Here is a 15937-nt window from a genome sequence, read left to right as displayed (position 1 = left end):
AATTCCGACTTTTGAACAGTTTCCGCCTCACCTGAGAGGTAGAAAGACCATTTTGGACCCTTTGATCTGCCAGACACTCCACTATCTCGACCATATATCGCTCATTTCCTCGGTGGCGTATTCCGAACCTGCATAGCGTCTTCCACTTCTACAACTTCGTTTTAAAGTGTTTAGCTTTCATAAGCTACTATGATCATCTAGAACCATTCAGTAATCGCGGCCTGGATGTGATCGGTCTTAGACTCTATCTATATTCTAATATCATTCGCATCCTCATCATCTTCCTGCCGAAGGAATGTGGTGCGACTGTTTGCTTGCCCGTGGAACATATCACTTCAGGTTGAATAGCAGGTGGCCATGGAGTTCATGAAGACTATCGCGTAAGATTTGAGCGGCGCTTCATTCACATCACTTTTCCACCACTTCTCGTCTGGATACTGAACGATCCTCTAATTCTAGGAAACTCCAAGCCCTCCCGAAAGAACTCCACATCCTATGCCCCCGGCAAAATGACGACGACCACACACGATACGATGATGTGAGCGAGACGCATGAGTCCGGGAGGACAGTTGCAGAATTAGTGGCGGAGGCTAAAGAGCGCAAAGAAGACTTCTTATCTTGCATGCGGATTCTGGCTTACAACGAGGAAGTCGAGGAGCTGCAAAAGTGGATTTGGATGAAGATAGACGACACGTTGGAGAAGTGCGATCTTTGCATCAAGGAATACTACATTGGAAAGATATGGCTTATGGAACAACTCAAGGAGAATTACGACGATGAAGATATTGAAAGGTTCTCCCGAATGCTCGACGAATGGGACATCAAACGTATCACGAGGAACTTGACGAATGCGACGGCCCAATTGAAAGCGGTCCCGCCGGAGCAGATTGGGTTGAACATCCTTGATAGAGCGTCATTGTTATCCATATTCGAGACTCTGAGCTGTGATACTATGCTGCGCAACGACAGTTTATTGACGGAGCATTTTGACGAACCTTTCAGGCTGATTCAGACAAAGCGCACTCTCAAAGTTTCGGATTATATTCCAGCAGTCACCCGCTTTCTCTTCGATTCGAACCAAAGTCGCAGCTTCTGGGCTATTCATTCATGGATGCGGTATCAGCGACCTCCTACGACGACGGAATTCGACTGGGCAATCAAGGAAGGTTTACTTGGTGCGTTAAGGGCAGCGTCTCAACAGCCGGTGCAGCTACCTATTGTGCAGCGACTTTGGCGTGGTATGCAGCTTATTGCCAGAAGACTGGATAAAGAGCAGATCACGCACAACCTACGTGCTCTCGATATCGACCCATGTCGTCTCTCCGTCGAACATCTTGCGATACAATCTCCTGGTCTGCGATTCACTCTGGGCACTGTTCAAATCTTCTTAGAGAAGGCACCTGGGGATTTCTGGGACGCAATGCAAACGATATCGCCACAGGCTATCGTTGAGGTTGTTTTTTATAATCCACAGCTTGAGGCCTTCCTTATGCAAGCCACAGAGGGTGAGCCCTACGAAAAGTCGGCGATGAAGGATATGTTATCATGGGTCAACCCATTTATGTCGTCTTTGAAAGGACCTCACCAGCCTACGGCTTGCAGATCGCTTGTCTATCAACTTATTGATCGGCTGCAAAATCAGTGCTTCCCGAACCTGGCAAGGTATCACTGCTTCGATGTCGGCCTAATCAGCCTTCTTCATACACTTCGCAGTTTTACGGACCATGAGTCGTCAAGAGAATCAGTGGCACGAATTGTCTTATCCGAGACCCTGGGAGTCGTGAGCGAATACATCAACACGATCCTCAAACCTCCACAATTCGCTGTTGAGCAGGGAAAGCAGCGCGCAGTCAAGTCGCTCTGCATGGATGTCATTCGCAACACATTAGCTCTTGAGTGCCAATCCCTGAAAAGTGATTACGAGGTTATCCTTAAGCATGGCTCACTCCAGCATGGTGTGAGTACGTATTCTTCCGCTATATGGGATGCGGTCATCCTACACCTCCATGAAGATGACTTATCTCTTTCGACGTCTGCTCTGCTCGGAATCTTACCACTGGTTGGTCTTGAAAAGTTCTCCTTGAAAGAGGGGACGAAGCCAGAGAAGACGCACTTCAACACCATCTACGGCCACCTTACTCATATTTCCTGTCAAATCATTGAGCGGCTAGCCGACTTCAAACCTGAACACCTCGATGAGCTTTTCAAGAGCCAAGATACTGGCAGTGCTTTAGTATCAGCTCTTTTCGCCGCTGATCACAATACTTACCAAGCTGCCATCGACCTCATAAAAAACGTCAGCGGACAATCTGCTCGAAGAGATGCAATCTCCCACCTGCTCCAGTCCTTCTTCACCACGACGATGTACGGGCTTAGCTGGTCATTCCGACGGATATCGAACATGAAGACATTTGCGTCGGCGCCGAGAATGATACACACTGGTACAGACATTGTGGATATTCTCTGCGATAGCCAGACGGGTATGCTCAGAACTCGCAAACTTGCCGACCGCAGAGAGACTCTGTCCCTTCAAAAGCTTTGGGAATATCTCTGGCAAGCTTTGACGACCGTCTTTTACGAAACAGAAGAATGGCATCGTCGAGGTAACGACAAAGCGGTAATGCTAGAGTTTTGTCGGGACAGTATCCAGTTTGCAGACCTTCTGTTCAGTCAGTATGCTGTTTTCCTGAGCGCCGTTATCGATGCGGATCCTACTCAGGAGGCTGCCGCTCGCGAAAACTTCCTTAAGCCCCCAACAGCAACGATGAGCGGAATGGCCAAGTGGCTACGGCTAAAAGATGAGTACCTTGCAACGACGTTGGTTGGGCTTGTGTCCAAGGTCCTTCGTCGTCTGGGCGAACTCAGCGTGACAACCCTTAAAGAGGATGCTTTGAGTTTCATCGAGGGCGTTGCAGTCAACAACACCGTCAAAACGATAATTACCCCACGGGAGAAAGCGGAACTTGTAAGAGCCCTGGAGGCCTACTACAAGAAATCGGTTGTGACTGCCTCTACTGCAAGCCTCAAGAAGCAGAGCATGATCACCTCGTTTGCCAAACCCGCCGAAGCTTCGGCTTCGCCAAGCCCTTCAAGGGCTGCAGACGATTTTGATGAAAGCGATATTTCGGACAGTGTTCTATTACAGCTCTCCCGATCTGTTGAACTTAGCAAGGAAACATTCGCGGCTAGGGATGCAAAGAAGAGGCTAGAAAGGTCTGCGAAGTCGCTTCCTGTTACTGCCAAGCCGATACCGTCTGCGCCTGTGGCTCCGTTGAAATCGAATCTTGCCGTTCAATCCTTCCGAGAGAAGCGTGAAAAGGAAAGGGAGGCTAAGAAGAAGCGTGATCTGGCGGAGCTGGCGCGCCTGAAGAGGAATGCCCCAACAGGTGTCGCCGAGCAAACTGCCATGCAAGGTTCCGCGATTACTGGCCTTGGGGTGAAAGGCAAGGTCCACTCTCCTGCCGATAGCATGATGGTCTCTTCTGGCTCCGAGTCAGAATCAGAAAGCGAGGACGAGCTCGACAGGGAACTGTTCGGTCCCAAGAGCTCAAAGTCTGACGCCGTCAAGGCTTACGAGGAGAGCAAAAAGAAATCCTTGAAGATACAAGGCCCCGTCAAGAAGATTAAGCAAATGCGTTCTGCGAAAGATATGCGAGCTCGACTTGCTCCGGATCTTTCGTCTTTGCACCGCACTATTCTTGCTTGGGACTTCTTTGCCAGCGGTGACCTGCCTCCCAATTCTGGACGCACCGATTACAGTCTTGTCTCCAGCTCCTTTCGAGATCCTCTGGAGTATCAGCGGACATTTGAGCCTCTGTTGATACTTGAAGCCTGGCAGGGATTCCAATCATCAAAGGAAGAAGGTTCCTTCAAGTCTTTCGAGATCAAGGTCGCGACGCGTTTGTCGGTGGACTCATTTGTCGAAGTGAGCACGATGATGGCAGGAACTGAAGTCAAAGATCTGGGTATTGGTGAAGCGGACTTGGTATTGCTTTCTAAAGCAAGCAACCCAGCGACGAATTCATCAGCACCCCACTGCCTTGCCAGGGTTGCTAATATCAACAGGAAGAAGGGCAATATCGAAATCTCCTACAGGGTTAACCCTGGTAATCCTTTTATCAACTCACTTGGTCCTGAGGCAACGATTTTTGGAGCAAAGATAACATCCCTAACACCGCTTGAGCGCGAATTTGGTGCTCTCATGGCTCTGCAATATTACGATCTTTGCGATGAAATCGTCAGAGCTAAACCCTCGCCTATCCTCAAATATTCGGATGCCAGTCTCAAGCCTCTCGCGGACAACTATAATGTCAATCCTGCCCAAGCAAAGGCGATCAAGTCTGCCCTGGACAATGACGCTTTTACCTTGATTCAAGGGCCTCCCGGTTCCGGAAAGACGAAGACTATCGTTGCTCTTGTTGGTGCTCTTTTGACGAACTCGCTTGGGGCGGATAAAGGAATTTCGATATCACGCCCAACCGCGGCAGGGAATCCAAGGCCCGCACCAAAAGCAACATCGAAGAAGCTCCTTGTCTGTGCTCCCAGTAATGCTGCTGTCGATGAGTTGGTCATGCGTTTCAAAGAAGGCGTCAAGACGATCCACGGCCGCAACGAGAAATTATCGGTTATCCGTCTGGGAAGAACAGATGCTATAAACACCAATGTTCTTGATGTAACGCTTGACGAATTGGTGAATGCTAGGCTGAGTCAGAAGTCCGGCAAAGAATCAGGCGAAACAGATTTACAGAAAATCTACATGGAGCACAAGGCTGCAGACACCGCGTTCAAGGAGACACGATCGAGGATGGATCAATGTAAAGCTCAAGGTCTTCCTGTCACCCACGAACTACAGCGGGAATTTGACCTACTCAAGAAGAAGAGGTCGGAATTGAGTCTTCATATTGACAACGCGAGAGACAAGAACCACACTGCGGCCCGTGATGCCGATCTCAATCGTCGACGAATTCAACAAGAGATCATTGATGGCGCTCATATCATTTGCGCTACGCTCAGTGGTAGTGGGCACGAGATGTTCCAGAACTTGAACATCGAGTTTGAGACTGTTGTAATTGACGAGGCGGCTCAATCGATTGAACTGAGTGCATTGATCCCGCTCAAGTATGGATGCTCTAAGTGTATTCTCGTCGGAGACCCAAAACAGTTACCGCCGACAGTCTTGTCAAAGGTCGCTTCAAAGTATCAATACGAGCAGAGTTTGTTCGTTCGGATGCAAGCGAATCACCCCGACGATGTTCATTTGCTGGATACCCAATATCGTATGCATCCGGAAATCAGCAAGTTTCCTTCAACGGCATTCTATGACGGTCGGCTACAAGACGGTCCCAATATGGCTCGTCTTCGGACTCGACCATGGCATCAGAGCGAGCTTCTCAGTCCGTACCGATTTTTCGACGTGCAGGGTCTCCATCAAAGTGCGACAAAGGGCCACTCCTTGATTAACTTGGCAGAACTGAAAGTTGCGATGCAGCTCTACGAGCGCCTCCTAACCGATTTCCGAGAATACGACTTTTGCCGCAAAATCGGTATCATCACGCCGTATAAGGGTCAGCTACGCGAGCTGAAAAGTCAATTCGCTAACAAATACGGAAATGCCATCTTCAATGTGATTGACTTCAACACTACAGATGCCTTCCAAGGTAGGGAAAGCGAGGTCATCATCTTTTCTTGTGTCCGTGCTTCCAACAAGGGAATCGGTTTCTTGTCTGATATTCGTCGTATGAACGTTGGTCTTACCCGTGCCAAATCATCATTATGGGTTCTTGGTAACTCGCAGTCATTGGTTCAAGGCGAGTTTTGGAAGGGCCTGATTACCGATGCTCGTCAGCGAAATGTGTACACCGATGGCGATATCACGAAACTTCTCCAGAAACCCCAGTTCACAGGCTACAAGAACGTGGAGATGGCTGAAGCCGACCTTTCAGAGTCTGCGGCACCGTCAAGGGCCCCTTCCGCCGGGTCTGTATCCCGGCCATCTTCAGCGTCTCTCGATAACCTTCCCTCCGAGTCACCGTTCTCGGCAACTGCATCAGGAAAGAATACGCCGCCAATCTCCAAACCTGAGGGACCATCAGGTGGCGGCAATGGGCTGGACGAGACACGCAATTGTGGTATATGCGGCAGCTTCGCGCATTTGACGCCCAACTGCGATAACGAAGAATCCAAAGAAATAGCACGCGGCACTTGCTTCAGATGCGGAGAACTCGGCCATACAAAGTTCAAATGTACTAAGGAACGCTGCACAGAGTGCGGACAATTCGGCCATAGTTCACATACATGTAGCTCGATGAAGCCCTTGCCGAAGCATGAAAAGACGCGCATCGCCCGGGAAGAACTCCACCATTCGCGGAACCAGAAACAGCGGTTGGAGAAGCAACGGCTCAAACAGCTGGGTGGTCATGATCCCAAAGTGCCTACGGTACAAATCACCACGGACAAGCCGAAACCACCGCCCGCCGAAGGCGCAGGCAAGCGCAAACGTACAGATTCTCCAGCGTCTGATGGCTCCAAGGGTCCGCGAAGTGGGAAGGATGATCTAGGCGCACCGCGAAATGCACCGAGTGGCCCGAAGAACCAGCGGCGAAAGCTTGACGCCAATGTCCCTTCCCCAACTACAGAGGTATGTTCAAGATGTTGAAAGAGTGCCCTTGAGGGTTTGTGTTCGCACAGCAGGGCCAGCAGCTCCCAGCGACCCATTCAGATAGCATGACATTGGTGCTGAATTGACTAACTCGTAATCCAGAATCTGGTCAAGCCTTCGCGTGATGGGCCAGCATACGCTCCGCTGAACAATAATCCATCCAAGGGCGGTCCGCAGTCTGGTCCAAATCCTGGTAATGTACGTTCCGCACTCGTCAATCAGACTACATTTCGAAATACGCGCTAATATGCTTGCTTTCCTAGCTTCCTAATCGTCCACCACAAGGGTCTGGAGCTGGAAACGGAGTGCGACCACCACCACCAATGCGAAAGAAGAAACAAGCCGACCCCTTCATCCGACCAAAGCGTCGATAGACCATGGACCCTGTCTATATCTTCCAATTCCGACGATATACTTCTTCACTTCCCTTACATCATGATACGCATGCGCAGGTGCCATCTCTCTTTCTCTATCCCTCTCCACGTTACACATTTCGCCTTCTCCCGAGCCATTCTGACTCAATTCATAATTGGACAGAGCAACGTTGCATGAAAATCTAGACTGCAATAGTCTATACGCTATGCTATGGGCATAACTTGGGCAACAAGCATACTGTGGCGTTTGGGTTGTTGGCGGAAAGAGGGGGGTTATGTGCATATAGTATCCGCTGGTATTAAAACAAGACGAAGTTCTTAGTTCTTCGTAGATACGATAAACGCGGGTTTGCCTACAGTACTGTAGGTGGTAGTAGGATTAGGCCTAAGTGAGGTGGGATTAGGCTAATACCCCGCGGGAACTCACCAACTGCTTCCTTCCTTCGGTCCGCAAGCTCTTCGATCAACAAAGTCAGCTACCTACTATCGGATGAATCGATTGCCCTGTGTAGAGTCCGAGAGTCAACTTCTCTGCGGCGCATGACACCCATTGACCGAGCTCGCGATTGCCTTCCTCAAGTATATATCGTTTCATATGAACGGTGGATCTAAGGTGGGCGCGGTTGCATGGGCGCTTCAAGGGACTGATCCTTTGATGCACACGGCCTTTTACGTCTCCTAAACCTTCGGAGTACATTTGCTCCGAGCGATCGCTGCAGGATCACGACCAAACCACCAACAGTTCTATCGAAGATCGATGAGGCGATGCATCATCTGGATTGGAAAAGAGAAGGCTATGAGGGAGCCAGGGCTGAATATGTAGAATGTCGACAGTGTTAGTCGAGGTGAGGGACTGCCTAGGTTCTGCTGACAGATATCTCCAAGGCTGCCTCTTTTTTCAGGGCAGCACTAGTGCTACCTATCATTGGCTGTTCTCATTTTTGCAGCAGTGCAGGCTAATCCATGTCATCCATGTCTGTGATGAGTTTCCTGATACGAAGCATCTTCAATCGATTTGTTCTCCAGACTTGGACCTACGCAATGTGAGCTGGGGAGGCATCCTGGAGCCGTCGGGCAACCCAGCACCAACAGAATACGGTTCTAAGGATTATTCAGATCGCTGCAATGCCGGAAAATCAGTTCTTTACCAATGCCACCGGTGCCCCTTAGTGCCAGTTAGTGCCAACCTTCTTCATCGCTTCCAGAAGCTTTCGAATTCGATTCCAGAGGCCACCTAGGGCGGCTGAGAACAGATCCTATGTTTGCTTCTTCACGTCGAATACTTGACAGTTATTGACTTATTGTTCAATATATTTACATTATTACTTACTTGTGGTTGGAACTGTAAGAGTGAACTCATTTGAATGTGCGTAGGTTCGGTGGGGAGTCAGCAATAGTAATGTGATCAGTGAAAGCCGCGTCTCTCTCGCTTTGGCTTCCTTCCTTCTCCAACCTCTTCCCCTCTCCCCATCCATCGCTGCATCCGTCTCTCTGCCATCTGATTGGTTGATTTCTCCTTTTTTCACACCTCAATGATTTGGGATCCACCCTCCTGGGTTTGCTCCTGTTTGTGCATCTGTCACAATGACGAGGTGCCTCCGACCTATCCCATTATCATCATTGGCGTCAACGCTTGTTTGTCCATTTCCACCCCGGGCAGACTGACTCAGTCCAGCCCATTAGTCTGACTTTGCCCTTTGTTCAGAGCGCTGGCCCACCCTCAACGGCTGATCCCTCGTCTGTCCGACTCTCAGAGCCGTTGGCTTTGCCGTGAACGGACAGGCCGCCCAGGCACCTGTCTTGCTTAGCCTTCGATCTCAGGACCTGAGCCAGTTTTTGCACAAGTTACGAACAGCCAAAAGCAAGATTGTGCTGGGTTATGGCCTGCACGTCAGAATCACAGTCACACTTGAATCCCTTACATCGATCATTCTCAGGATACCCATGTCTTCAATTGCTGGATCGTGCCAGTGAGAATCCGATCTTTGAGGTCGCACAGCGTCAAATTAATGCTTCTCCAATCGTGGGACGAGGATGGCATGGGGCAGCGCCAGGCCCCCGGCTCTCTTCTTTGATCGAATCAGCCGAACAATGAGGGAAAACCTCTCTGAAAGAAAAGTGTCTCGGAACAACAATGGTGACAATCGCTCGCAAACGAAGGCTAGACCAATCATCTTTGAGTGGTTCTTCGACGAAATAGATACGAGCCCTGGCAGTAAAGCGAGCCTTTCTGATCAAGCATCATCTCCCCATGGTCCATGAACATCTATCAATTATCTGCACGGGATCTGCGCAAGCAAAAACTCCGATCGAGGGTTCATCATTGTAGACAGGAATGATCAGGATTCAGGATCGCCCCTCAACGTCTCTTTAGCTTTCTTTGCTTCTTCCGCCATGTCCGCTTCGAGGCTGACTTCCTTTTTAGTCAATCAATAGACCCACTGGCCATGCATAGATACGACTGTCCAGTGCTGGGTTCATTGCAAATGCCCCCGCCGAGCTTGGTCAAGATGGCTCGAAATTGCAATCCTCGCAAGCAGGAATAGCTTTGTTTCCGTTCAACCTTATCTCTCAGACCTCGAGAACGAGCTACGGGTCTCAATTGGCGTTGCATCACTTCTGCATTATTGTTGCGTCTAGTGCCAGTTCGACGAAAGAAATCTCCGGATACATAAGAATTTGACCGCGCTGATTTTCAGGCTGCTCTTTCTCAAACTCGAATCAACCTACGTCCTCTTTCCGAGAGCTTCTTCTTCCCATCGCAAATAACATCTGATCTCAGATATTGGAACTGCATTCCCATTTGCTCGCTGTTTGTAGGCACCGACGCCTCAACACGCGTTCGACTGACTATCCTCGTTTTGCTTACGGATATTGTTTCAGCTCCATGACCTGCTGACGTGACGCCTCTGCCCTAATCACTTTTTGGCAAACGGACCTGCCTCTCCAGACTCGAACGTGCATGGTGTCTCACATTCTTGGACTCGAACGAACGCCACATCCCCGCGGGCATTTCCGAACGCCGAAATTTTATGCCCCTTTGACGTCGCTAACCTTCTATTTCACGGGTGACCCAGGCGTAGCTGCGAACCTCTATGCAAACCCGCACTGAGTCCGGGTGGATCCTACAGGCACCCGGTCCCATCATCCCAACCTATCGGCCCAGTTCTCAAGCATCCAAACGCGCATACACAATGTCGGCGTTGGCACCAAAGCATCAAAAATACCTATCAATGGCGGACGAGCTACCTTCCACGGGTACGAACACTGGACGAGCAAGCAATGAAAACGTCACAGAAATTGTTCGATTCCTCCAAACCCACGTAGCTTCCCAAACATCCTCGCAGACGACAGGTCCCAAAGACATGATCAAGGCTGGACAGAGGCGCCTTAGACTGGCCCTTCGCACCAAGAAGGGAACAGATACGAAGGCAAAGGTCGACGAAGCGTCTCGTCAACTAGCTGCGCTCCAGAATCAAGGTTCATTTCCGAGATCTCAGTATCGGAAATGGGGACACAAGCGAAGTGTTCCCTCAATAGCGTCGAGTTCCAAGTCTGTCTCAGAACTCAGCTTCAAATCCAATTCGAAGCGGGATGTCGAGGAAATCGGCCGGCCATGGCTGGAACACCCCCTCAAGAAAAGAGATGAACCAGGGTCCAAGGGAAGTAGCCAAGTGTCGTCGCTTGATCTACGTGACCTTGCATCATTTGTTGAGGCTGCAGTTAACTTCTCACCATTTGAAGACCCCAACCCTCCTCCATACCGACCCGGGACAGAACAATACGCGAAACCGACGGTGACTGCCGCGTCTGGTGTGATACCTGAGCCAGTAGCCAAGGCTTCTTCCTCAAACATGGACAACATGAGCGGTAGTGCTAGCACCGAGTTGCCCATCGCCTCGCGGTTCAATCGGCCAGCTCAGTCGATGGTATCAAGTGAGAATCAAAATGTGAGTCGAGGTTCACTCCTTAGCGTCGACGCATCAGTCAATACTGACAACGAGCAGTTCGAGCAGTCTCCAGAAGAATCGAAATCAAAAGGCCCTACTAAGTCACACCGACACAACTCGTCAACGAGTTCTAAGAGTCCGTCAGCACCAACGACGCCGGTCCTGAAACTCTTCCCTGATACGATGCCCACGCGTACCTCGAGTAGTAACGCATTCCGCGCCCCAGCCGTTCGATCCCCAACCCCAAATCGGTGCTTTTCACCAGTGCCAGGCTCTCAAAGCACTCCGGCATTGGCTTCTGTTTTTGAGTCGGACAACCGCGAGTTCAGGAATTCATCCAGCAGTTTGCCTAAGATTCGAGAAAATGGTCAGGTTAAGGGTGAAAAGAAGCATCCCACTACAATCGGACCCGAACGACACTCTGCAAGTGCGGTCAGGGGTCTCGAGACACAAGATGCACAAGCCAAACATAACCGTCGTCCTTCGTCCTTGCCGCCAGGCGCCATTGATGCTTTCCCTATTCCGGCACCAGTCAAACCTCTACCTTCGGTTCCCGAACCACTTCGACTCCACGGTAACCGCGACAAGAAGGTGACCCTGAACCGTCCGACAGCTCAGCTCCACACGAGACACGAAGACCCAGGTACCCCGAGAAGTATGCCGCCGGACATCAACATCTCATCACCGAGCAGCTCGGAGAATTCCAGTCCTGGAAGGAACAACGGCACTAGCCGTGGCCGCGATTCGCCGTTCCCTAGACTCATGACAAGCCCCGAAGACACGGCAGCAAACCATGACACGCTCGCAGGACCACCGGTGCCTATCCAGCCTCGACGCGGCTCATTAGGAAAAGCCGGGCGGACTCGTGAGGCCAAGGTCCGTTCGTTGATAATGAGGGACCTCGCTACCAGTCGCCACCAGAGAAACTCAAGTAAGGATCAAGTCATCGGCGCACAATCATCCCAGACTCCTAGAGAGGATCAGCTACCACTGTTGCGCAAGGGTAAGAGTTCTCAGCTCAATGTCCAACAACAATATCAAAGAAAGGTCTCGCGCGGCCCTTCCTCGCCGCCTCCCAGGTTACCTCCACCAACCAACCCTTCTCGGCAAGCTCACCGGAGCCGACGATATTGCACCGCCCCGGCAAGTACAATGACTGCCGCCATTAAGAATTTCGAGAATATGTCGCCCTCGACACGCAGCGGAGATCAAGCAGTGCACCGCAAGAAGAGTTTACAGAAAATTGGAACGAAGCATGAGAGGCCACACGTACAGCGAATTTTCCCCGATCAAGAGGAAACACCTCTACCATCTTCGGACGATGAAGGCCCAGACGGAGACTTCTATTGGAACTCGCCGCGCAAGTCGTCCGGGCGGCGCCGTCGAGGAAACCCAGCTCCCATTGTTATCAATAAGCCTACTTCCGAGAGGGGTCGCTCGCTGAAGAAACACCAAGCTACCGGCAGCATCGAGCCTGCAACGCAACAAGCTTACAGGAGGCGTGATTTCGAAAGGGCCCCTCAGACGCATGTCTCTTCACTTGATCACCGAACCTACGAGCCCCAAACCTATCTTACGCCAGAACCCAAGCCCAACCCCTCACTTGAGGGCCGTATCGAGCATCTCGAACGTCAGAACAAAATCCTCCAAGCCGCACTTCTTGCGGCCCTGGACGTTGGCGTCAAACAGGATTTATCAAGTCTGCTGGGAGTAACCCCCCCACTTACGGGCACGTCCTTCTCATCGACAACTAACACTGCTTCCTCCGAGACTCCGTCGATTGAGCCCGAAAAAATCCCCCGCAGTGGACGAACCCCATACCGTCCGGAAAGCTGGATTGCGAGCCCTGACTCTTTCGATAAGGGCAGTTTTATCAGTGACGGAGACAGGGAGCTCGAGGAGATGATGGATGACATTGGCCTTAATTGGCTGTCAGATCAGTCGAGTGTTATGGCCTAAATACGTTGAAGTGGCTGTTGATTCAACCATTCCTTCAACCTCACCCAGGTGGCTTCCCGTCGCTCGCTATTATCATATCTTGTCTCAGTACTGTATCGCAAGATTATATCCTCTTGCCACCCATACTTCTGCTGCTTCGATGTCGATCCCTTTGTAAAGTCCTTACCAGTGCCTTGTGCTTTGCTTTGTTTGGCAATACTTTTTAATACCTGCAGGTAGCTAGCTCATTCACTTTGTATATAGATTTGGCCCCGGCCTGTGGTGTGGATAGCTTCCCTCTTGGAATCAGGGATACGTACCGTTCTTTCCAACAATCCAGGAATGTTCGAACTTCAAGGAAGGTGCGACCGATACGGTCGTTCCTTCCCAGCTGTATCCTTTGCACACGGGTGGGCCTTCCGCAACCAGATATACAATGCCCGTTCCTTCGTCAGGCAAGGTTCAATGCAACGGGTAGCTTGCAATTCTGCCTTTTCTCTCACTTCTAACTGCGTTATGACTACTGGTAGTTCATATACCGGTGATCGCTAATTACTCGGTTTGGATACTCTACTCCTGGCGTCTGCCCTAATCCAGCTAACCTTGGGGAAACCATGAAATGCTTAGTCATCGTGTTGTTGCCGCGGTCGATCGCACTGCTTGTTGTCAACAGAACAAAAGCCAGCTTCATATGCTCACTATCAAATTATTTCAATGAACCTCAACCAACTTTACAGCTGAGCAACTCTTATAAGCTTCTGTTAAATGCTACAAAAGAATCCTGATGCGCACGCAGCACCTCTAACCAACCAACCAAATAACACTCCTTACCACATCGCAACCCCCGCAGCCTCAACAATGGCGAACTCAACCACAGTACGCTTTTCCTTCACGAGCTTGCTTAAACAAGAGCAGAGGAGAACAGGACGACTAATAATTTTCTCACTTTAGTCACTCCAGATTCCACAACACGTCTCCGCCCTCCTCTCTCACCTTACCTCCCGCCCCGGAGTCCAATCGACCCTCATCCTCTCCCGCAAAGACGGCTCCATCATTCAGACAACAGGCCGCCTGGCGCCGTCGTCCCCGAAAAGAACAAGAAGCGAGACGTCTTCGCCGGCTCCGGCCACGGTTGAAGCTGCGGCTACGGAGGAAACAGGTGTCGAAGCAGCTACGACTGGAACTACAACTGCAGATATCACACCCACGAGCCCGAGCTCCAGCGAGACTACTAGTCAAACGCAACAACCCTCCTCTACGAACGCCTCGACCTCGTCACCTACATCACCACAACAGCAGCAGCAGCCAACGAAACCCTACCAACCCACCCAAGCAGAGTCCCTCGCAGCACACATCTTCGCATTCGTGTCCAGCGCGTCGAGCCTAAGTTTCGCGCTTTGGCATCCGCTTGGTGACGGAGATACTACAAACACAGGCGCATCTAATGAGATTCAGGGGTCTTCTATGCCAGGATACGGGAATGGCTCTGCAGCTGGAACTGGGGCTGATGGCGAAGGAGATGGATCTGAGGGGCAGAATGATGACGAGGTGAAGCTGCTGAGGCTAAGGACGAAGAAGCACGAGATTGTGGTCGTCCCTGATAAGAAGTACTTGCTTTGTGTTGTACAGGATGGGACGGGGACGGCTGGTGCAAGCGGTGCAAGCGGTGCCGGGCTGCCGACAGGGCGTTCGTTCAGGTAATACGAATAATAGTAATGAATCTCTCCTTCGATCCCCATGGGCGGTTGATTTTGGGTTCCTGGTATAGTTGAAGCGTCCTGGAGTACCAAGTTCATGGTCCAATTTGCAAAATATATAATCACAGAACTGGATCTTTTGATCTGGAGGTTGCTCATCATCACCGCATTACCCAGTTTATTTGCTTCTACCAAACCATGACGGTGGGTGCCGCTTTTGCCAGTCGTTTTGCCTTTCTGATACAAAGATATAATACTCATATCATGGGCCGTCGCATGACCGACCGCGAATAAATCCACGTGACTTATACACAATGAGCGCATCCTGACTTATCATAGCTTCATAACTACTCATAAAGTGGCGCAGGTAATCACCTTCCTGATCCGTCAGGACTCTAGGCCGCTTTAGGATCGTCTCCGGTGAACGGAAGCGATTCTCCTCTGCTCCGACTCTTTTTCGTCGGGTCATATTCTGTCTTTGCTCCAAGTTACGACTGAGTGGACGATGCAGCAAGGACAGCCCTGGCGAACAGTGAACATTGTCCGACTTTTTGAAACGCAAAAGTCCCCTCAGTCTCAAGACAGCTGTTACAGAGAACTAATTCTAAACCTAACATTAACTCTGCCCACCGCGGGGAAAGCCAACGTGACCGTTCAACAGATTGAGAATAGAAGTTTTGTGATTGGCGGGCGCAGTGGGCTTTTCAGCATGACTCAAAGTACGTGGGGCGCGGGTAAAGTAGGGAATCTTGGTCTTCATCTTCTCCAACTTTGACTCCAAGGCTGCGCTGCCTGAGATTTGAGGATGAGATTTGACTGTTCTTAGTTGTCCTGGTCTGTCTTGCCCTGCCCTGCTTGCTCAGCCTGCTGTCTGCGCGGCCTCGTTGGGAGTATGCCTGGTAAGAGGCAGTATGACTCTACGGCATACTGACATGGAGGTCGGCTATGCGATCTCATGTTGTCAGTTGGTGGCTGTTGGTGTTGGATGTTATATTATAGTTGCCGTGGCTCTTTCAGGCTCTCGTGATCACGAGGGCTGGCAGAGCTGCGAGCTCGTGAGAACCAAGATCTGAGTCAGGTCAAGCGCCCTGCAAAGCATATGCTCCAGCAACATACGATTGGGTGCACGACGGCCATCTGGAAGATGCTGCCTGGACTAAGACTTGGTAAGTTGGTTCCACAGCCAGTTGTCAACCTGCGTGCGACGGCGACGGAACCGCTCTAGCGGCCACTTTTCGGTGACGATTACTCTTACGAACATATCTAAAGTTATCCATCTGATGGTCTATCCAGAGCTCCATGTTGCCTGGTTGAGCGCTG

At 50.7% G+C, this 15937-nt stretch overlaps 3 protein-coding genes across 3 annotated transcripts; all 3 read left to right on the top strand.

The window, feature by feature from the left end:
* Nucleotides 1-357: 357 nt before the first annotated feature.
* BDV17DRAFT_295106 (putative tRNA-splicing endonuclease) lies at nucleotides 358-7032 on the top strand (the record flags this gene model as incomplete). The annotated part of the gene is made up of 4 exons (XM_073762989.1): nucleotides 358-380; nucleotides 460-6637; nucleotides 6761-6856; nucleotides 6922-7032. The coding sequence occupies 4 exons, from the start codon at nucleotides 358-360 to the stop codon at nucleotides 7030-7032; spliced, it is 6408 nt and encodes a 2135-aa protein (XP_073611575.1).
* Nucleotides 7033-9711: 2679 nt separating this feature from the next.
* Nucleotides 9712-13102, top strand: BDV17DRAFT_204502 (uncharacterized protein). Its single transcript, XM_073755318.1, has 2 exons — nucleotides 9712-10982; nucleotides 11040-13102. Exons 1-2 carry the CDS (start codon nucleotides 10128-10130, stop codon nucleotides 12939-12941), a joined length of 2757 nt encoding a protein of 918 aa, XP_073611574.1. The 5' UTR covers nucleotides 9712-10127; the 3' UTR covers nucleotides 12942-13102.
* A 676-nt stretch (nucleotides 13103-13778) lies between these two features.
* BDV17DRAFT_295104 (uncharacterized protein) lies at nucleotides 13779-14621 on the top strand (the record flags this gene model as incomplete). The annotated part of the gene is made up of 2 exons (XM_073762988.1): nucleotides 13779-13796; nucleotides 13872-14621. 2 exons carry the CDS (start codon nucleotides 13779-13781, stop codon nucleotides 14619-14621), a joined length of 768 nt encoding a protein of 255 aa, XP_073611573.1.
* Between the last annotated feature and the right edge of the window lie 1316 nt (nucleotides 14622-15937).

Source organism: Aspergillus undulatus (genome assembly GCF_047715775.1).
Source record: "Aspergillus undulatus strain CBS 261.88 unplaced genomic scaffold BDV17scaffold_63, whole genome shotgun sequence".
Classification (NCBI taxonomy): domain Eukaryota; kingdom Fungi; phylum Ascomycota; class Eurotiomycetes; order Eurotiales; family Aspergillaceae; genus Aspergillus; species Aspergillus undulatus.
This window is presented reverse-complemented; position numbering and strand designations above follow the sequence as displayed.

What these genes read in the sequence shown, in the direction of transcription:
- BDV17DRAFT_204502 (XM_073755318.1), top strand. Translation starts at nt 10,128, where the DNA reads ATGCAAACCCGCACTGAGTCCGGGTGGATCCTACAGGCACCCGGTCCC. An exon ending in TATCAAGTGAGAATCAAAAT is followed by an intron (nt 10,983 to 11,039) that starts GTGAGTCGAGGT and finishes GACAACGAGCAG; the next exon opens with TTCGAGCAGTCTCCAGAAGA.